The sequence below is a fragment of the Anopheles funestus genome, chromosome 3RL (assembly GCF_943734845.2).
Source record: "Anopheles funestus chromosome 3RL, idAnoFuneDA-416_04, whole genome shotgun sequence".
NCBI lineage: Eukaryota > Metazoa > Arthropoda > Insecta > Diptera > Culicidae > Anopheles > Anopheles funestus.
The window spans coordinates 58,105,887-58,128,697 of NC_064599.1; the positions used below are offsets into that span (position 1 = coordinate 58,105,887).

A 22,811-nucleotide genomic window follows, 5' to 3' on the forward strand; every position below is an offset into this window, starting at 1 on the left:
GCACACTTTAGAAAGTGAGAGCGGTGCGCTCCGCTCTTGCAAAAGAGCTACTTGACCCAACACTAACCACAACCAAAAAAATATCATCTCATCGGTAGACCTTTGCCAATCTGGAAACCCCAACCCGAGCGGACATTATTATTACCAACGCGATAAGTGTGTAACCGGGGCTAAGTGTTAACCTATTGTCCACCTGGGAAAAGCAGATGCGAAATATGACTTACATTCACCGTTCAGTCTCATCGTACCGAGTGGCTTCAGTTCATTGGAAGCGGGTTTCTTCCCTACAACGAAACGGTTTCCCCTGAAGTAGTCCCCTGACGAACTCTAAAGTCCCCAGCTACTAGTGGATGCCTTTCGCACAGCACAATCACTGCAAGATGCGGGTTTAATGGTTTTGTGCATCGCCAAACAAAAAAGTAAGAGCCATTTATTGAACAGAGCGTATCACCACCAACTGGAGCTAGTTCCCGGGTGCAGTCTTCGATTGCTTGTCCACCCCCAGATGATTGCCATTGTTTTTCTTTTCATTCTTATTCTTCTTGTTCTTGTTCTTGTTCTTCTTCTTTTTGTTTTTCTTTTTGTGCTTCTTATCGCCTGCACTCGGTGCTGGGCTGTTGGTTACTGCTGTGGTAGTGATGACTAGCTCACCGCCCAGTTCCTCCTCCTCATCGTCGTAATAGTATTCCACCGAACTCGAAAGGACGTCAGCATTCACGCCATTAGTAGCTGGAATAATCTGCGTAGCTGAAGTAGTCGTCACCGGAACTCTGTTTGGGATGGGAGTGGTTGCAGTGGCGATGGTAGTGTAACCGGATGTTTGTAAGGAAGCAAAAGGATCAACATTATCCGTCATGGGGGTAGATTTTTGCAAGCTGTTGTCATTAGTGATGGTACTGACCTGAGTCGTCGTCGTTGTCGGTGTGGTATTTATTACTGCAGCGGCCATTGTGCCCGCTCCAGTGCCCGATGGTTTAGTCGTTGAGGTTGTAGTAGCTGCAACCGTTGTAGTTATTGGTGTGGCCGAGGTAGTGGAAATAGTTGTAGTGGTCGGCAGGGCCGTTGTTGTAGGAACGGAACCGGTGGAAGTAGATGTCGATACAATCGTTGAGGCAGTCGAAGGTTTAGTCGTTGTCGCTGGTACAGTACTGGTGGAAGTAGTGGTCGATGCAGCCGCCGAGGTAGTCGCAGGTTTAGTCGTTGTCGCTGGTACAGTACTGGTAGAAGTAGATGTCAACGCAGCCGTTGAGGTAGTCGTAGGTTTAGTCGTTGTCGTTGGTACAGTACTGGTGGAAGTAGTAGTCGATGCAGCTGTCGAGGTTGTCGTAGGTTTAGTCGTTGTCGTTGGTACAGTACTGGTGGAAGTAGTGGTCGATGCAGCTGTCGAGGTAGTCGCAGGTTTAGTCGTTGTCACCGGTACAGTAGTTGTTGGTTTAGTCGTCGTTGTTGGAACAGTTGAGGAGGTAATTGTTGCTTTAGTCGTCGTTGTTGGAACAGTAGCGGCTGAAGTTGTTGGCTTGCTCGTTGTTGCAGAAGCGGTTACTGTAGAGGTTATCTTAGTCGTTGTCATCGGTACAGGAGTTGAGACTTTAGTCGTGGAAGTTGTGGTTGTCATCGATTTTCCAGTTGTGGTCATCATCTTGGTTGTAAAACCTCCTGACTTTGTCGTGGTCCCAACGCTCTTCTGTGTGGTCTTGGTGGGTGGTCCAGGAAAATTCTTCCTCGTAGTTATTGGCTTAATCGTCCTCAGTGTGGGAAGTGCCGAGGTGCGTATCCTCCTTATGGTGGTCCGTCTCTGCACGCTAGGTTGTATTTTGAAGTAGATTTTGATCCATCCCTTGGCAATGTCTATCGATGCAACCGTATCGTCATCCAGATATGATTTTTTTCCGTGCGCATCTATCACATACACCGCCCATAGGGCAAACACGAACAATCCGGTGGTGATCTTCATCGTTCAATGAAGACACGTTCGCAAAAACTTGAATACTCAGCAGCTGTATCCGTTTTATATATGATCCATTTTGTTGGATAGGTTAATTTAAATTTAATGGCGTAATTTCAATGCTTAAATGAAAACCATTCAATTACCCACGTGACCTTCATAATTACATCTCTTTTTAAAATAATTCTCTGTAATCGAATCATTAGAAAAATCGTTAGGGATTGTTAAGCATATTTTGATACTAATAACCAGCGGTCATTTCATTACTATGCATGGCTGTAATGACTTTCATAATTAGTGCAAACGTTAATGGTCTTATATTTATTTAAAGAATTAATTTTAACTTAGTTCAAATGCACCTTTGTAATGTTTGAAGCTATACCAAAACATGATAATCATTGTTAAAAATTAGTTTTATGAATTTAAAATAAATTAAAAGCTGTAACATTAAAAGGTGTGACCATTAAAAGTTTATCCTTTTCTACCAAACACATCAAAGTAAAATCAAAAGGGAGTGTATAATACAAACGAAAAACAGGATAACATTTATTCAATTTCAATACGCATTACATCATTTAAATTAACCGTCGATAAACAGAAGGCAAAGAAAAGATGAAGATCATACTATTCTCTGAGTCTTACAAGTACAGACTCTACAAAGCCGGTGGCAAACCTTCCTAGCTCAAACTGTCCGTTGGAAAATAGCTGAATGTTTGATACCGACCAGTGAACGCAAGGGATCTGCCTTCGAACCGGCACCGACAGAACGCTATAATTTATGCTGTGAACTTATCGATTATTAATCGGTAAGTGGCATGAAATTAGACTGACCGAAGCGTAAACCGCGCCAATTGTTTGGTCTGAGATGGAAACCATTTTTTTTATTCTACTATTTTTCCCTCCTTTATCGTGGCAGCAATAATTGAAAACGTGCACCAGCGTGTCCGAAGATGGCTCTACGTGCGTTAATGGTAGGTTTAGAAAGGATCGTACCTGAACCACAATGGACGGCTTTTTCGTTGTGGAGATGGACGCAGTTCGCGTTTTGTACAAGATACTTAAGACCCTTTAACGATGGTACGGGCTCATCCAGTAGTATAATAGAAAGGTAAAGTAAAGATGAAAGTCATAGTTCGCTCCCGGGTGAGCAGCTTATGCAAATTGATTTGAGATGTATCGATTCGGTGTGGCGATTGTTTGCCACGAACTGCATTTGCTTGCATCATTCTTTCTTCAGATTCACGAAGAAATATATTACACTTATGTAACTTGTTTCGTGTAAAAAAAACCTTAAGGTTTATTCTTTTAATAAGATCCAAAAGCTATTTAACATTTAAATATTCGCAAACAACATCTTGCATAATTATTTTAACTATGCATACTAAAAGCTTTGTTATCTTAATACTTCAATTGCTTATAAATCTTTTAAAAGGTTCATTTAGAAGCGTAATACCTTATGTTATTTGCAGAACATATTTGTATTTATTTCAAATGGATTATTCAATGAACTCACCCAACGCTTTAGAGCAACAGTTAGGTTAAATATTCTTCCCAAAATTAGGTATTTCTACTAATCTCGCCCTCGTGGTCTACCGTTTCCATTTCCATTTCGATTGTCATTTTCATTTCCGTTTCCTTTTCCATTTTCATTACCTTTTCCATTTCCATTTCCATTTCCATTTCCATTATCATTTCGGTTTGGACCTGGTCCTGGTTTAATGGTTGAAGAGGTAAATATTGGAATTGTTGTCTTCACCGTCGTAGTCGTTAGTGTGCTGGTGGTAGGTGCCATTTTAGATGTCGTAGTCATCAAAGTAGTGGTTGTGGTTGGATTAGTAGTAGTAGTCGATGTCGTTGTAGTAGGAATACTGGTAGTTGTTGTAGTAGGCGTAGTGGTAGTTGTTGTAATGGGTGCTGCTGTGGTAGTGGTAGTAGTAGTAGGTGTAGTAGTCGCTGGGGTAGTAGTCGTAGGAGCAGCAGTAGTAGAAGTTGTTGTAGTAGTGGTAGAGGGTGTAGTCGCAGGAGTAGTTGTTGTAGGAGCAGCAGTTATAGGAGCAGTAGTTGTTGGAGTTGTTGTTTTGGCTGTAGTGGTGGTAGTAGTTGTGGGAGTCGTAGTTGTTGAAGTAGTCGTTGTTGGAGTAGTAGTTGTTGTAGTGGTAGTTGTAGGAGTTGTAGTTGTTGTTGTGGTAGTTGTAGGAGTTGTAGTTGTTGTTGTAGTAGTTGTAGGAGTAGTAGTTGTGGGAGTGGTAGTAGTAGGAGCAGTAGTAGTAGGGACAGTTGTTGTTGTGGTTGGTGTTGTCGTTGTCGAACTAGTAGTACTAATTGAAGTAGTCGATGCAGTAGAACGTATGCTGGTGGTGGTTGGGACTGTAGTAGTTGTCGTGGATGGGACGATTGTAGTTGTAGTAACTTCCGGCATTTTAGTCGTTATCGGTTTAAACGTAGTAGTTATCGGACTTGGCGTAGTAACTACAACTCTCGCTAATGTCGTTAATCTATTTCTGGTAGTTCTGGTAGGCCTTGTGGTAGTAGTTTTTGGAGGTGTCGTTGTCTTCATTGTAGTCGTTTTCTTTGTTGCTTTCGGTTTAGTAGTTTTGGAAGGTTTTTTCGTAGTAGTTGTTGTCGTTGTAGTTGTGGTTGTGGTTTTCTTCTCTACTCTCTTTTCAATAACTGTTTTCAATTTATCAAACCATCTCTTTCTCGTCGGTACACTGGTAGTAACATCTCTTGATGATTCGTGTGTTCTGCCACGTTCGGCTTGTACCATGTAAATGATACAAGTGGTAATAAATATAAAGCCAATTGCTAGTCGCATTGCTGTAGTTTCGGCGATACTACTGGAACGATAAAACTGATCGAAAATCGTAGCTCGTTGTTTCTTATATGACTTTTTTGTGAGCAACCTTAATTTGACTTTAATGAACTGACCGTGCGTTGAACAACAATATTCAACGGTAATTGAATAGCTTTTTTATGATTTTGTTTTAAATTTATTTTTCACATCATTTTAAAAGTATTATATATTTCACACTAATGTTGTAAATTCCATTAAAGAAAAAAAGCAAAAAAAAATATTTATTGTTTTTAGACTAAATGCCTGAAGAGGCGTAAAACCTACATTTAAAATTAAAGTACATTTCAACTCACTCCTGCTCAAACCGAAAACCATCGAAATTTGAACACTTTTTCCTCTGGATTGAAGTGTTTTTCCCCCATACATCTGAATCCTGATTAATTAATTAGTTAATTGATTGCGCTTGCCAAACAAAAAACAACAGATGCCGATCGAAATGCACCTTTCTCACCTTGTTTTAACAAACCATTACGGGATATACTTTCCGGTTTGTCCTGTTTCGGAACAGCAAAACAGCAAGAAAATTGTACCGGATTTACGAATCATTGGTTCGTTCTCACAGTGTTTTACGGTTTCAGTCGAAAGGTGACTGGCAAGTTTGGAACTTTTATCTGATAAAGTGTCACCGATTACAGGAAATGATTTCATTTCTTCTCGTATCGTCATGATGAAGTATATTTTTCAGAAAGTGTTAATAAGAAGTAATTCACCGCTTATTATCGTTCATTTCTACATTTCTTTACTTGTTGGATAACTTTCGTTAAAGCTTTAAGGATCGAAAAAATGAAGCAAAAGAGCACACCCCATCACATCATAAGTGTTGATAAATTGATGATATTATAGCTTCTATCTATGTTCAATATTATGTGCCCCCTCGTACCGTCGGTTTCAGCTGCTTCAAAGCGGTTTAATACAATGTAAATAGCTATTCGCAACAAAATCATGAGCATTCAGCATACACCGTGCGTTTAAACACGTTTTTGATCACCTGTGTGCATCTAATTGCCGTTTTATTACTTCATTAAAATCACATTAACGCATGTTGCGATCGCTAAGGTATATAGCAGAAAGAGACATGGCTGGCACAAACTGTCGAACCGGAGAAAACATAAAACGCTTAAATGTAGCACGCTTGAAGATGTTTATCTTAAATCTTAAACTCTATATCCTTTGCTTGGGATTCAATTGCTAAAACTGTCTAACTAAAACATGTGTGACCGTTAACAGTTTGCCCAATTCTTGCATAAGCAACATCAAACCATCACCACACTTTTATCGCACACCCCATTATGTTTGCCTGCTGCTCTTGTTTTATTTCTATCATCACATAATACATATCCTACCCAGGGCACGAACCTATTGCTCTCGGTGCTAATATCGTTTACTGACGCTGAAGTTGACCACAATCAGTACGCTGACACGTGCGTGCGGGTATTAAGTAACGCCAAGATAAGTGATGCAGCTAGGACGCATGGAAATGGATATCGATTAAAGTTTTTATTTGCTTCCCTTTTGTTGTAACTAGCCGCGTCTTGTACGACGGTGCTTCTAACGTACCGGCCGTTTGTTCTTCTGTGCGTGCTATCTATTTCATTCGAACACGAAGTGTTTGGGATGCGAAAAGTTTTTGGAATAAAAGAAATTTAAAAAATTGTTCAATATTATTACATATTTTGGTTATAATTTCAATCATAATGATCCTCTCGCCTGTTAACCCCTGTGAATATGCAATTCGGATTACAAAGGATGTAGTGAAAGTGGAAGGAAGCAGCTTAGTAACAAGAATTTGGGTAAATTATGGAAAATATAAATAAATCTTGAGTAAATAACTAATTCATACGTTTTAAATAGCAATTAGCCGAGCACTATTAGGTTCACGAAACTTATCAAGCAACTTCTCGCATAAGCCTCCAACCGATCGCAACACAGGAAGAGCGAAAGTGCCGTAGGAGGAGCGTCCAACGTTTAATCATAAATTGCAATTAACATGTATAAACGATTCAATTACCCGTGCCGTGGTGGTTCGCCGCAAAAACCTGGGATGAAACATATAATGCCGGCCGGTCGAGGATCGCTTATCGCCTTCACTGGTCGCTATGGAACCACCGTTTAAGGGGAGCAACCACCAGACGGCAAAGAATCAGTGGACGACGCCAACCGGTGGCGAGCAATGCGTAATCGGACACTTTGCCTATTTCCTTCGTCTTGATGGAATTTAGCTCGCGATTTGCAGCGTGATCCCTCCCGGTACGTTCACAATTCGATAAAGCAACACCCATCGTACAGGGAACGATCTGTCCGAGAGTTACCAAGAGTGCGCAATACACCATCGAATAAATGGTGCCGATCACCAATTCGAACCATTCATACAATTGGACGGTTCGTGGGCTAGGGCTCATCTTTGACCTGCTTTTAACCACACTGGATGAGCGTTACGGTACGGTTAGTCCACTGGGGACAATCACATTCGGTACAATTAATTGCCGACACACATTTCCTTCATTAATAGGCGTGGTGACGAAATTATACTCAATCACCTACAGTTTATGAGAAGGATTGCTAAAACGTTTAATAATTTATAGGTTAAAAACGAAATAAAAATATGAAATAATGTTTGTTGCATAATATTAAATTCTCTAAAAAATTCTCTAAATAAAGACAAATATGTAAGTACTCGAGATAAGCACATGTTTACATCCACAGTAAAAATGAGATGCTTTCTTACAGCAACAACAAGCGATGAACAATGAAGATGAAGATGAAGATGAAGTGACAACCTTCCATGTGTTCCTTGTTAAACTAAAACGAACCGATTAAAGATTGCCGATCCGTTGGATACCGACCGAGTTATAGACAAAAATTGGTGCAAAAATGAGGAAAATTTTACATTTTCTCAAACAGGTTATGGAACTTGGTTCCTCAAAAAACTTCTGGCACAGACATCTGGGGGCATGGCCGTCCATGAAGAAAATGTAGCCATTGGTGCCATCTATCGACCACAAGTTAAAGATTGGCGATCCATTGGATACCGACCGAGTTATAGGCAAAATTTGGTGCAAAAATGAGCCTTATCAAATTTTCAATGTTTTTATTTTTTTAAAGTTTTTATTATTTTTCACTCTTTTTTTATTTAAAGCATTACTTAAGTGAAAAGAAACACATTGCAACCAATTGGCATTAAAATAAATCAATTTCATTTTTTTTGCAAAATTTCTCAAAAAAAACGTAAGGGGTAAGCCTTATGAAATTTTCGAGTGGAAAATTTTTTTTAAATTTTTTTCTGATTTTTTATTCTTTTTTTATTTAAAGCATTATTTGAGTGAAAAGAAACTTATTGCAACAAATTCGCATTAAATTATATCACATTTAAAAATTTTGCTGAATTGCTCGAAAATGAGGAAAATTTTACATTTTCTCAAACATGGTAAGGAACTTGGTTCCTCGAATAACTTCTAGCACAGATATCTGAGGGCATGGCCGTCCAAGAAGAAAATGTAGCCATTGGTGCCATCTATCGACCACAGGTTAAAGATTGGCGATCGATTGGATACCGACCGAGTTATAGGCAAAATTTGGTGCAAAAATGAGCCTTATCAAATTTTCAATGTTTTTATTTTTTTAAAGTTTTTATTATTTTTCACTCTTTTTTTATTTAAAGCATTACTTAAGTGAAAAGAAACACATTGCAACCAATTGGCATTAAAATAAATCAATTTCATTTTTTTTGCAAAATTTCTCAAAAAAAACGTAAGGGGTAAGCCTTATGAAATTTTCGAGTGGAAAATTTTTTTTAAATTTTTTTCTGATTTTTTATTCTTTTTTTATTTAAAGCATTATTTGAGTGAAAAGAAACTTATTGCAACAAATTCGCATTAAATTATATCACATTTAAAAATTTTGCTGAATTGCTCGAAAATGAGGAAAATTTTACATTTTCTCAAACATGGTAAGGAACTTGGTTCCTCGAATAACTTCTAGCACAGATATCTGAGGGCAAGGCCGTCCAAGAAGAAAATGTAGCCATTGGTGCCATCTATCGACCACAGGTTAAAGATTGGCGATCCGTTGCATACCGACTGAGTTATAGACAAAAATTGGTGCAAAAATTAGCCTTAGGAGATTAGGAGGGCAAATTTATACATTTTTTTATTTTTTTATTTAAAGCGTTATTTGAGTGAAAAGAAACTTATTGCAACAAATTCGCATTAAAATAAATCAATTTATAAAATTTTGCAAAATTACTCAAAAAAAAGCTAAGGCTATATAGCCTTAGGAAATTTTCAAATTTTCAGATTTTTTTAATTTTTTTATTATTTTTTATTCATTTTTTTATTTAAAGCATTATTTGAGTGACAAGAAACTTATTTCAATGCAACGCGACAATTGCTAAGCGTTTAGTGACGGGGTTAGAAGACGAGGGTAGATCACATTAGCCGGTCGTTAGCACACCTCCACATGCAAGAGAAGAAAAAATCGCCCAAAACATTACGAGTAACGATCCACACAAGCTATAAATTGGTCGTGAACGTTTTAGCTAGCGAATGGAATTTTAATCATTTACAATGAGTTAGCAATAAAATAGGTAAATGAATGTTTAATAAAATTTTACATCTGACATCACCCAAGATCTGCGTATGATGATGTAAAGCGATGCTTTGTATGCAAATTGTTTATTTCAATTGGTATGGACATTAAATTAAGCTCACTGCTGTTTAATGGGATAAATAAATGTTGCGAAGAAAAGATTTCTTATCCAGCTTTCTTCGAAGTCTCAGATAAGTTGATGTAGTAAAGATGTGAAATGAATTCTAAGCAAAAGCTTAACCTATATTTACTAAACTAAAGATTGGTGAAAGTTTTTAGGTTATTACGTCAGTTAAGAACAGACTACTTGCCCTCAGATGCATATATGATAGCTGGAACTTTAAATGTTCTGCAAAGTCCCTTGAAGCTATCTCAATAGCTCTTTACTCCAGATTCATCTTGAATACATCAAAAACTGTCACACAGCCATGACTCACTTAATTCAGAGAAGATAGCAGCACATAATACCCTCTAAAATCCCCTTTAATAAACCTTACCTATCATCGCAAAACTCCCGAACCACTTCAAAAAGAGATTTATTTCGTATCCAAAATTTCATGCCTATCACTTTTGCCCTATTGTTGTTCCTGCGTGCTCGTGCCCGGTGCAACCTTACTGTTTATAACATCTTATAGCCCTCTCGTACTCTCCTTACTTCATGCCAAATAGTTCACCACTTCCTTCACGAAGTAAAGTGCCAACCCAAAACAACCTTTTGCAAAGCGGACACAAAACCCCCCAAAAATTCTCAATCATCTCGATCGGTAAAAAAAACGATGACGAATCGATTTACAACTGCACCCACTCGGACAACCGTATCGAGACGGTATCGTTCCACGGCACCTCGGGTGTTACGGTTGTGCCGTTCGGGTTTCACCTGTACGAAAACCCCAAAGGTGGGTTTGAAAAATTAATCCGTCAATCAGCCTCCGACACAGGCTACTGTGTGTTGTCGAATTCGATGCCAAAGCCAAGGTTCACGCTGAATGCCGGGCCACCGATCGTGTGCGGTAGATATTGTAGCAAAAGTTGATTGCCTGATTGCTAGTGTTTTATTTTCTTCAGTACTCTTCAGGCATGCGGGCCACTGAAAGCCAACCGAAGAACCCTTTTTTGCTGCCGCTGCCGCTCCTGCTACTGTTCCGTACCTCAATACAATCCAGATCGCCTCTAGGTGTCCATTAAACGGTTGTAACCGCAACCAAATTCATTCGAATGATCGTTGATTAATTGCCCCGGTCATTCCGTACACACCCTGTGTTGCTTCAGACTGCTATAATTTGAGTACATTGGAATCGAGTTCGCTTTTTTTTATCTACAAGTGCGAAGGTAGATTTTACAACATTTTCCACGGCAATGAAGTATTCTTTGCTTCAAGGATCTTGCTAAGCCCAGCGGCCGGGTACTCCCTCAAATTTTGTTGGAGAGTAACGACTTTGGGCAATAGTCGTTGAACCGGTTCGCTTAGAATATAAAGGGTAAAATGGCCACTATTTTGTTGCTTTCTTTTCTAACACATCGGGATAAAGAATAAGAATGTATTAGTCAACATTTATCACTCTGGAGCTAATTTCAAGTAAAGAAAAGTTGGTACAACAATCATACGAAACATGTTGACAATTTCTAATATAATGTAACCCAAGCAGAAGGCAAAATTTATCATTTTTCACTTTTTTCTACTTTCAGTGAATGTTATTTCAATTTTCCATTAGACAAACTCTTTAAAAAAAACTTCCCAATGCAAGTGAAATGCCATTCCGATTCCTTTCAAGATCACAAACATTCCAAGCACTTATTTCCACAAGCCGATCGGCTCTCCAGGCGTTCCACAAGTTCCAGCACAATTTTTCCCATCGATTGTGTAAGGGCCGTGGAATCACCTCACAGTTGCCGGTCGGTCCCGAACGAGGCGAAAACAAATCAACCCAACGTTGTAAAGGGATGAGCAATTTTCCACACTTTTCCTACCTTCAGCACATCTGCCAGCCAGAGTGGCCCCGCGAAGCCATTCAAATTCAAATACGAGAGCTACAAAAACCAGACAGCCGTGGTGCAGCTCAACAACGGTACGTTGCGTCCGCTGGTGATACGATTGTCCCGCGAACGTTAAAACAAGCGTCACGCTTATCGAAATACGTGCCGGCCATTTGAAGAAGGTAAAAGGTGTCCCGCGCATGCAACCGCGGCACACGGGTTGCGCAAATGAAAGAAAACAAGGAATCAACAGACTGCGTCACCGGTTCGGTTTGTTAGGCCCGGTGTCAGAAGCCGATGATGGTGCACCGTTTGCAACTTTCGATGTAACCCCGTTCGGGTGCAGTTGCAACTGTGCCACTGGCTCCAGCCCATATTCAAGATGATAGCCGTGGATAATTCTTACGAGCTTGATCCGCGGAATGATAAATGTCCAACTGACTATCGCCTATCAGCAGCTTGGGCAAAAACAGATGGGTAAAAACGCAAAACGTGCAATGTTTCTGATGACGCTGAGGTTGATGATTTGATAGGACGATTATTATTACAGGTGTAATGCATTCCTTGCTGTTGCCGATACATGTGAAACAAAACGAAGCAACATTATGTAATTGAAGAAGATTTGAGGATGAATGACCATCAATTGCATAATTTTGTCAATTTTTATTTTTGAAACTTCTAGAGAATATGATAGATAAATAAAAGTGAATATTGAAAACAAAAAAGAGAGTATTATAAAATGATTAAATATGAAAAAATATAACCTTTCATTTAAAGCACTTTCCTTTCAGTAAAGCCAGCCGTCGTCGAAACTAAATGCAAACAATAGTGCATGTGATAGCGGTGTCGCTCTTCTTCACGATAGGGTCGTGTTCGAATCTCATCCAGGCCGTACCTCCGTATGTAGGACTTTATTATTTACATTGTACGGGTGAATAAAGGTAAGGAAAGTCATTTAATTGTGCTATTCCACACAATAATTTGGAGTGAAATTGTGTTTTTTGTTTCGATAATTAAAACATAAGCAACAAATTTAAACCGATTTTTCAAATCGAATTGTTGCGCGAGCCACCCTGTGTACTCTGTGAACGTGCTCCAGGTTACAAGCGTGCACACGAGATGACGTTTCGTAAGCGCGCCAATGCTTCTGTTTTGATTTTGTTTCACCAACGAGAATTGTTCAAACGATTTAACATATTGTAGAATATTAACATGATTTACAGTCAAGAGTGAGTATTCGTTGTTTTCTGCTTCGTAACCCGCATTAATAAGCTTATTTAATTACTTTCTATTGTTTAGCTACGCCCGCTCCATTGACGATGTGCGCACAATTGTTCGGCACGCGAAACTCGACCACAAAAATCTTACCAACATTGGCCAGGCAATATATTACCCGGCGGGGAACGAGGGACATGATCCGGGCAACGTAAAGTTGCTCGAGGTGGATGAGCACATTCTGGAGGAGATTAAAAACGGCAAGGAAGTGTGTTTCAAGGGTGCATTGAACGAGAAGGTTGTTTTCTGCACCGAATCGCGTACCTACGAGGTGAAGGAGGCGGAAATATCGAACAGTTTGCTGTTGGTGAAGGATCTAAAGCTCGCACAAGCCACGAGCCGCTCACCGATCAAAAGCCCCAAAAGTGGCGTCAACACATCGATGGACAGCAGCATAGAGGAGGAGGATCCCGAAACGATCGACACGATCGATGAAGTGGAGCGGAAGGATGTGGTGAAAATATTCCACAATTACTTCGAGCTGCGGTCGGTAAAGCCAAAGTATCGTAAAATTATCGATCTGCTTCGTTTGACCCGATACGCCGGTCCGGAGAATGAGCATCTCATCGATCGGTCGTTGCTGTTCCGGTTTAAGCAGTTGCTCGATACGGTGCAGTGCAGCAGGGACGAGTTTCAAGAAGGGCTTAAACTATATCGAGCCATTGAGATCGACGATCGTGTACGAATGTTGGACCTAGAGTATGTTAGCTCACTTCAGTTTTTCCCATGACGATTTGAATTATACTCATGTTTTATGTTTGTTTTACAGATACGAATATAGAGTACTCACATTGCTTTTATCCGTGGTATCGGAAAACTCTTGGGAACCAGACGCAATCGACAAGGAAGTAACGCTGGAAGCGATGCAAGGCATCATTCCTTACGAGGTAGTGGATGGCATGTTCGATGTATACACCTGCCGTAGTGAACGCATTCCGGATCGGTTCCAATACCGGGAGGATCTCGTGTGCGCTCTGTTTGCCGAAAAGATCCTCCAGCACGGATTGAAGTTTCACATCGACGAATTTCTCGTCACCTGGCAGGAAGCGCTTCCAGAGGGTTTCGAGGCAAACGACCAGTATTTGCGTGGGATCGGCATCATCGATCGGGAGAGCAGTGTTCCTTGTGTACGCGGATTGAACGAAGCAGATCTACCGATGAATATACTTGGCCGGCTCGATTTACTGTTCCGGACGAAAGAACGGTGGAACTTGGAACAGATCGAACCGTACATCGAATGCTTCGCAACACCTACGGTCGGTGTTACCTCCATACTGGCCAAGTACACACGTTCGCTTGTCGTGAAAGGTGTTCGAATGTATGTATCAAAGCATTAAAATGGTGAAGAGATGTGCTCTGTTATCTATATATATAAAATTGTCGTGTCGCGGTGTTAGTGTGCAAACTCCTCTTAAACGGTTGAACCGATTTGTATGAAATTTTCGCTAAACGTTCGGTAGGTATGAGAATAGGTTTACCGCTGCTTTTCGTTTCGCTAGGTGGCCTCTGGCCAATATTATGAGTTCTTTTCTAATTTTCGTACGGGAGTTATCAAGTAGGCATAGCCATTTTTTCAACACGAATAATGTTGAACACTACTGAAACAAAAAAGTTCTAACGAATAAATCAATCAAAGTAGGTACACAAGTAGGTAAATAAGTAAAAAGCAAGTGGGTGAATAATTAAAAAATGCTATTTAGTGAATTGCGCCTCAGTAGTACATGTGGAATCGGCGCCTTACACGGAAGTACCTGAGTCAAATCCCAATCGTCAAGGAAAGCCAGAAATGCCCCCTGAAGTAGCAGATGAAGATCAGCCACAAAAAAAGAAGAAAAATTGCTTTGACTGGGAATATCATTTGGATTAAGAATGGCAATAATTTAAGAAATTTCAATTAATCAACGATATTCTCAAATCGCCACTCTAATAATGCCACACGAATCAAGATTGAACACTCAAAATGTTTGCTTTAATTACAAAACGCATGTTTAAGGGCAAAGATAGGTTTGCCGGGTAAGCTAGTATAATATGTAAATTTTCCATTTCTTAAAGTTTAGTACCAAATGCAAATTCCAATCCAACGCACCGCCGCGTTTTGGTGTCTTGGTTAGTTTCTTTTCTTCTTGTTTCGTTGCTTTTTCTCAATAATTCGCTGCTCTTCTGCCTTACGCACGATGCTAATGGCGGACTGATTTTTCTCCGTCTGCAAGCGCTTCGCTGCGTCAATGTTCAACGACGGATAGTTCAACTCGATCCGATCAGCTACGATCGGTTTGGCAAGCAGCTGGCTAAGCTCTAACCGCTTCGCTCTAAATAGACGCTTGCGCTTCGTCTCTTCCATTCGTCGCATCTCCTCCTGGTCACTATCTACCTCTGAATCGCTCTGGAACTCCTTCGCCACCTGATCCTCCCAGGAACGTTTCGCACCTTCACGGCGTTGCTGCAGATCGGTACGCTCGATTTCACGAGCCAGCAGAATGCGTTCCCTCACCTGTCTCATCATCCGCTCGTTGGTGGGATACAGCGGCAAATCCTCCGTGCGACCAAGATCCTGGTTAAGCTTGACGTAGTCTTTCACTTCGTTCGGTGCGATTAGTAGCAGCGTGAGCCCTTCCTTGCTTGCACGTGCCGTACGTCCCGAACGGTGCACATAGTTTTCGGTCGTTTTCGGTACCTGAAAGTGGATAACGTGGTCCACGTTGGGGATGTCTAGACCGCGCGCTGCTACATCGGTCGCGATGAGCAATGCACGCGGGTTGGCTGTGAAACGCTCAAGGTTCTTCAACCGCTGGCGCTGCTGCATGCTACCGAAGAGACTGTGCGGCTGACAGTTTAGGTAGTCAAACAGGGACACAAGTCGTTTAACGCAGTCGATCGAATTGCAGAACACGAGCGTGCGGCCCGGATGTCGCTCGAGAAAGTAGTACAAATAGAAGTCTTTTTGTTCCGCCTGGCACAATATACGCGATTCGGTTAGCGTACGGGCTGTGCCATGATGTTGTGTCAGATCAACGATCTTCGGATTGGTTATACCGATGACTTCGATAAGATTATTCATACGTTGGCCGGGCGTTTGCTTGAGTGAGTTTTTCGATTTCTTTACTTTTTCTAATTGGAAGGAAAAAGTGAAAATAAATAAAGCATTATATAGGAATTTAAACGTGAAACAGCTAACAACTTACTTTTCAAATGATCCGGCATCTCATGATCCATGGTAAGCGTAGCAGAAAAGATATAGTTGCGCCGTAACTTCTTCGCGTCCTCGTTTGCGTTAATAAGCTCCAACAGCTCCTTCAGCTCATCAAAGTGTCCCTTTTCCAGCATCCGGTCCGTTTCATCAATAACGAGAAATCTAAGAAAAATTCCATTATCAATCCGGTGCAGAGAGGGGCACGTTCTTTCACCACGCACCTGATGTCTTCCACCTTCGAAAGATGAGGATTGTTGCTCTGTATCAACTCCCACAGTCGACCAGGTGTAGCAATCACAATTTCCGGACACTTGCGCAACAAACGCTCCTGCTTGACCGTAGCCATTCCACCGAAAACGGTCGCGATGTTGATGCCGGTGTACTTCGCAACAGCTTTTAAATGATCATTGATCTGCACCGCTAGTTCGCGTGTTGGTGTAAGTATCAACCCGTACAATGGTTTGTCGGCATCGGCGTAATTCTTTTGCACCGTTTGGCCTGCTTCGGCGAACACTTGTTCATCCTCCTCCGTCATATCAAAATCTTCCGGTGGCGGCGTCAATTCGTGCTCACGCGAATCATTCGGGACCAGCTCTTTGCTTTTCTTCATCCGCATAATACCTTCCAACATCGGTATTCCAAAGGCAAGCGTTTTACCGCTTCCCGTTTCGGCAGCTCCAAGTAAATCCCGCCGGCCGTGAATGGCGACCGGAAGCGATTGGCTCTGGATTTCGGTCGGTACTTTGAAACCCTTATCGGCGAGCGCTCTCACAATTGGTTCGGAAACACCAAGATTAAACCAGGCCTAAACGTTTCAGCCGTAGGAAGGCATTTTGTAAAATTAATATCGAAGTTGTTTCAAAATTTAAATTAAAAAACTCACCATATAATCAACGATGGAATATGACCCCGGCTTCGGTTTCTCTTCTTCGGTGTCATTTTCCTTTGATTTTGTTAAAATGATTTCTGGCCTTTCGTTGGACTTCACAGGCCCTTTAGAAGTAACATTTTGTTTCGATTCCTTGGCCTGTTTTTTTGAGTTGGAATTTTTGGAAGAAATGATTGGGACAGATTCCTTCGCAGTATCCTTCACTTTCTGTTGTGTTTGTTTTATTGTTGAAGGTTTCAGCAACATTGAAAAAGTCGAAACTGCTTCTTGCTCGTAGTTTTCATCTGATTCACTATCGGTCGCATTCGCTTTCGTGACAAGGGCCTTATTCGTACCTTTTTCCTTTTTCTTTGGATGATCGTCGAAACCAGAATCACCTTCATCTTCATCAGTAGAATCCGCTGCTCTTGGTTTTTCTGCTTTGTTTTTCTTTGCCTTTTTCTTGCTTACAATCTCCTCTTCCGAATCGCTTTCATCATCACTATCTGCAGAACGCTTACGTTTCGATTTCTTTTTCCTGCCATTGGGTTTATCATTTTTCTTGCCCTACATGCAAACAGTAAACAGATTAGAATTCCTTTAAGACTGCTAATATCGCTGATGATTACCTTCTTTTGCTCCTGTCGCACAAAGTCTCCAGAATAGTTCTCCAATATCTCCAGCCCTACAAACCCACCGAAATCTGCACCTTCATCGGCAATCACGGGACCGCTTAGTTTCACTGGCTGCCATGACACATTGTGAACTTTCTTACGGCCAGCGAATTTATGAGACACATTTTTCGGATTAAACTTCCGTTGTTTCTGCATGATTTTATTGAATTATTTTGTATCCTGCCGGTTTCGCACGTGCTTTCAACGCTGCATAGAACCAAAACAAACTGCTGTCATGTGTTTTAAATGTCAAACTAGCAACAACAACAAAATTATTCACATCAGACGTTTGAACATAAACGTCTTACGTTAGCTCACAAAGTGAGATGCATCGATGCAGTTTTCTCACGGTGATCTTACCCATGTTGTATGCCGCAGTAAAACCGTTGGTTTATCAAAATGTTAGGAGGTTAAAAAATATTAAAACAGGAAAATTCATCAATAAAAATGGATTGTATTGTTAAAAAATTGGTTGATTTGCATTGTCGCTGACGGAAATTATGTCCTTTTTAGGAACCGCTGTCCGCGCTCAAAAAAGGTCCCTAGCTTAGGAGAATAGTAGCAGGAGAGCGGACTTAGCCGCTCTCAACGTAAAGATAAGCTAGGAGACTAAGCTTACCTCTCTCGCATCGCTTCACCGTGAAGCGATGAGTGAGAGGGAAGTTAAGCGTCTCTGTCTGTCTCGCTTGCTCCTGCAGGCGCAGACAGATAATGCAAGGACAATGCGGGGATCGGCGCGAAAAATCCTCCCTAAAATTATTACATTTATAAGCAAATAAGGAAATAATAGTGAAATAGTTGATTACAGGAAATTAGAGGAATTAGATAAATTTACATAGTTACAGGAATTAATAATATGAATAAGAAGTAGGGCGAAAGGATAAAGGGTGAATATGTAAAGGGTTGAGAAACGCGAGGAAAACACGGTTATGCGTCGCCGTCAAGGAAATGTATCGCTTATGTATCGCTAAGGCAGCATGTACGATAAAAGGGGGCTACGGGGAGGTAGCCCTAAATAAACAAGCTTTCTCACAACCGGAACAAAAAGCCTTTTTATTTCGGTTGGCCGCGGATAAATTAGTTTAGTTTCTACCTTCTCTCACCCTCGGTCCGAGTTTGATACTCCGGTCCGAGAGCTCAACACGGGTTTATCGCCCTGCTGTGCTGGGAACATTGGTGGCTCCAGAGAGGAAGGTAGTACTTGCTAACGTTCCAAGGCACGAGAAAGTTTCCCGCCACGAGGTAACCGGATGACCCCATTCCCGGTCGAAGGAAGGAAGACGCCAAGCGCCGAAGAGAACCGGAGGACCCCATTCCCGGTTGGAAGGAGGACGAGAGAGGGCCACCCACCTCCAGCAGACCGGAGGACCGCATTCCCGGCTGAAGGAAGGACGAGAGTAGGCCACCCGCCTCGAGCAGACCGGAGGACGTTCATTCCCGGTCGAAGGAAGGAAGGAAGACGCTAAGTGGTGAAGAGAACCGGAGGACCCCATTCCCGGTTGGAAGGAGGACGAGAGAGGGCCACCCGCCTCTAGCAGACCGGAGGACCGCATTCCCGGCTGAAGGAAGGACGAGAGTAGGCCACCCGCCTCGAGCAGACCGGAGGACCGCATTCCCGGCTGAAGGAAGGAAGGAGAGGGGCAACCGCCCTGTGGAAACCGGAGGACGTTATTCCCGGTCAGCGAAAGGAAGGAGAGGGGCAACCGCCCTGTGGAAACCGGAGGACGTTATTCCCGGTCAGCGAAAGGAAGGAGAGGGGCAACCGCCCTGTGGAAACCGGAGGACGTTATTCCCGGTCAGCGAAAGGAAGGAGAGGGGCAACCGCCCTGTGGAAACCGGAGGACGTTATTCCCGGTCAGCGAAAGGAAGGAGAGGGGCAACCGCCCTGTGGAAACCGGAGGACGTTATTCCCGGTCAGAGAAAGGAAGGAGAGGGGCAACCGCCCTGTGGAAACCGGAGGACGTTATTCCCGGTCAGCGAAAGGAAGGAGAGGGGCAACCGCCCTGTGGAAACCGGAGGACGTTATTCCCGGTCAGCGAAAGGAAGGAGAGGGGCAACCGCCCTGTGGAACCGGAGGACGTTATTCCCGGTCAGCGAAAGGAAGGAGAGGGGCAACCGCCCTGTGAAGACCGGAGGACGCTCATTCCCGGTCAGCGAGAGGAAGGAGAGGGGCAACCGCCCTGTGGAAACCGGAGGACGTTATTCCCGGTCAGCGAAAGGAAGGAGAGGGGCAACCGCCCTGTGGAAACCGGAGGACGTTATTCCCGGTCAGCGAAAGGAAGGAGAGGGGCAACCGCCCTGTGAAGACCGGAGGACGCTCATTCCCGGTCGGAAGGTATAGTGATAGTGAAGTGCAACGGTTCCAGCGGCAGCAGCAACAGTGGTGCCTAAAACGGCTTAAAAAAAAAAAAAAAAAATAGTGCGACGGTTCCAGCGGCAGCAGCAACAGTGGTGCCTAAAACGGCTTAAAAAAAAATAGTGCGACGGTTCCAGCGGCAGCAGTAACAGTGGTTAAGCCTAAACCGGCTTAAAAGAGTGCATCAGCAGCAACCGGAGCGGTAGCAGCGGCAGCAGCAACGACAGCAGCGGTGGCAGCAGCAGCAGCGACCGGAGCGGTAGCAGCGGCAGCAGCAGCATCAGCAGCCGAAGCAGTAGCAGCAACTGCAGTAGTAGCAGCACAACAAGAAGCGACGAACCCGCAAACAAACCGTGAGTAAAATGGCAAACACTAAAGAGAAAATTACCAAATTTGAGGAGGAAGTAGGGAGTGATGTGTGCGAAATGAGAAAAGAAATAGAGAGGTTGAAAAGGGAATATAAGGACTTATCCGAAAAACATGAAGAAACGAAACGCGAATCGCAAGAAAAACAGACCAAATTAGTCACACAATTAGCGGAAAAAGAGGCAGAATCTAAGAAATTGCGCAAGGAAAAGGGACAGAAACGTGAATTGCAAGATGGAAGTGCTACAGTCGCAAGCGCATCGACAAGCAACTCAAGCCCTGCTTCCGAATTGCTCATAAAGGGATTGGTCGATGCTTTAAACGAGCGGTCTAAAAGAGATTCCTTAATGGAGCTTCCTGAATTTAATGGTGATTTTAAGAAATGGAACCATTTCAAATCAGTGTTTTATAAAACAAGTGAAGAGGCTAAATTTTCAGATTTGGAAAATCTAAATCGTCTGCAAAAGGCTCTGAAGGGAGATGCCCTGGAATGCGTGAGTGGTTTGATGCTCGATGCGCAAAACATCGAAGGAATTTTACAGCGATTAGAGAAGGAATTTGGTACGCCTGATTTGATATACAGTGCGTTATTAAAAGAATTGCTAGCAGTAGAGAACCCAACGATGCAGAAGCCGAAAAGTTTTATAACGTTTATGCATGCGTTAAACAACCTGGTCATAAACATGAACACTATAGGAGAGCCAGAATATTTAAACGACCAACGTCTTTTAAAGGACTTGGAGAATAAGATTCCCACTAATTTAAAACACAAGTGGTACAATCATATCTTGGCAGACAACGAGAATTATGGTAGAAGCAAGCTTAGGACTCTCGAGGATTTTGCTAAGTGGCTTAAGCCCACCGAAAATTTAGCTATTATGCTAACAGCGGATGTTGCTAATGATGTTGTGAATTCACAATCGCATCAGCACAACCAACAGTTAGGTCATAGGAATTTTCGTGCTCAACCACGACAACAGTTCCAAGCGAATATCCAATCGCAACCAAGGCGTAGAATGGGTTGCTTGATTTGTGGCCAAAATCATAGGACGACAGAATGTTTTCAATTTCAAAACATGTCGGCCGAACGAAGATGGGAAACGGTTAGGCGGTTGCGCATTTGCACAAACTGTTGCAACCAGTCGAATCACGACGCCCAAAATTGTTTTCTGCCACCACAATGTCGGCAATACGGATGTAGAGCGAGACACCATACCCTACTACATAGAACAACTCCTACTGGCTTAAGACAGGTTGAGAATGTTAATACTCACCACGGTTCTGATTTGCCTGAGTTATATTTTCAAATCATCCCAGTAACGCTTCGTCATAAGAATAGGGAGGTTGATACATTCGCGTTCATGGATACGGGTTCATCTGCGAGCTTAATACATCGTGAGCTCAAAGAAGAGTTGCAGGTAAATGGATCTCCACGACCATTTTCGCTAGCTTGGACTAACGGATCAATACAAGATGAGCCGGAAAGTGAAACCATCTCGATCCTAGTTAAGGATCAGGATGGGAAATTTATAAACCTTAATGGATTAAGGACAGTAGAATCCATGGTGCTGCCAAAACAAACGGTTGACGGAAAGGAATTAAGAAGAAAATATCGCCATTTGAGAGGCATCAATGTACAAAGCTATCGTGATGGAGCTCCGAAGCTAATTATCGGATTGCCACATGCGCATCTAATGTGCGCATTGCAAACCAGAACTGGCCGAGCAGGCGAACCGATAGCAATTCGAACCCACTTGGGATGGGTATTGTTAGGATCAAATGATCTTAATAGCAAGCAAGCAAAACTCTTTTCTCTAATCGAAGCAAAAAATGCTAACAAGGACATAGCGAATATGATGAGAAATTACTTCTCAACGGAAGATTTTGGTGTCAAATTGGGTTGTAAGATACCGCAGCCCAAGGACGAAGAAAGGGCGAAACAAATAATGGAGAAAACGTTGAAGAAAACTGGAACCGGTTACGAGATAGGGCTCCTGTGGAAAACGGAAGACGTCAGTCTACCCGAAAGCTATGGCCAAGCTTTAAGGCGACTCCAAAGCCTAGAAAGAAAATTGGCACGAGATGAAATGCTAAAAAAATGGTACCATGAGGAGATAGACGCATACTGCAAAAAGGGTTACGCGCGTCCAATAGGTCAGAGTGAGGTAAATAGCGATGAGTTTAATTCCAAGATCAATTATATACCACACTTTGCTGTAGTAAACTACAACAAACCCGTGCCTAAACCGAGGTTGGTTTTCGATGCAGCCGCAAAAAATAATGGAATATCTTTAAACTCGCAATTATTGTCAGGGCCAGATGCAGTCGCATCTCTATTCGGCATTCTAATACGATTCAGAGAGGGACGCATTGGTATATCAGGTGACATCAAGGAGATGTTTCACCAAGTGAAAATCCGGCAAGATGATCGCTGCGCGCAACGTTTTTTGTACAGACGCGAGCCGTTCATGAAACCGGAAATTTATGAAATGCGGGTTATGACCTTTGGAGCGACCTGTTCCCCAGCATGCGCCCAATACGTGAAAAATGAAAATGCATCGCTCTTTCAAAATCAGTACCCTTCAGCGGTAGTCGCAATCATTCACAATCACTACGTGGATGACTATTTAGACAGTTTCGATAATGAGGATTCCGCGGTAAAAAGAACCCGACAGGTAATCGAAATCCACGATAAAGCTAATTTTTTTTATTAGAAACTTCATAT

At 42.3% G+C, this 22,811-nt stretch overlaps 3 protein-coding genes across 3 annotated transcripts; 1 reads left to right on the forward strand and 2 right to left on the reverse strand.

Moving 5' to 3' along the window:
* Positions 1-383: 383 nt before the first annotated feature.
* Positions 384-6,143, reverse strand: LOC125769518 (mucin-5AC-like). The gene is made up of 3 exons (XM_049438252.1): positions 3,517-6,143; positions 3,204-3,213; positions 384-1,948 (listed from the first exon to the last, which is right to left on the reverse strand). The coding sequence occupies exons 1-3, from the start codon at positions 4,758-4,760 to the stop codon at positions 464-466; spliced, it is 2,739 nt and encodes a 912-aa protein (XP_049294209.1). The 5' UTR covers positions 4,761-6,143; the 3' UTR covers positions 384-463.
* Positions 6,144-12,338: 6,195 nt separating this feature from the next.
* LOC125767542 (sister chromatid cohesion protein DCC1) lies at positions 12,339-13,992 on the forward strand. Its single transcript, XM_049434223.1, has 3 exons — positions 12,339-12,586; positions 12,657-13,331; positions 13,402-13,992. The coding sequence occupies exons 1-3, from the start codon at positions 12,570-12,572 to the stop codon at positions 13,967-13,969; spliced, it is 1,260 nt and encodes a 419-aa protein (XP_049290180.1). The 5' UTR covers positions 12,339-12,569; the 3' UTR covers positions 13,970-13,992.
* Positions 13,993-14,654: 662 nt separating this feature from the next.
* Positions 14,655-17,795, reverse strand: LOC125767532 (ATP-dependent RNA helicase ddx24). The gene is made up of 5 exons (XM_049434204.1): positions 17,320-17,795; positions 16,706-17,257; positions 16,044-16,627; positions 15,815-15,984; positions 14,655-15,740 (listed from the first exon to the last, which is right to left on the reverse strand). Exons 1-5 carry the CDS (start codon positions 17,518-17,520, stop codon positions 14,740-14,742), a joined length of 2,508 nt encoding a protein of 835 aa, XP_049290161.1. The 5' UTR covers positions 17,521-17,795; the 3' UTR covers positions 14,655-14,739.
* Positions 17,796-22,811: the final 5,016 nt, after the last annotated feature.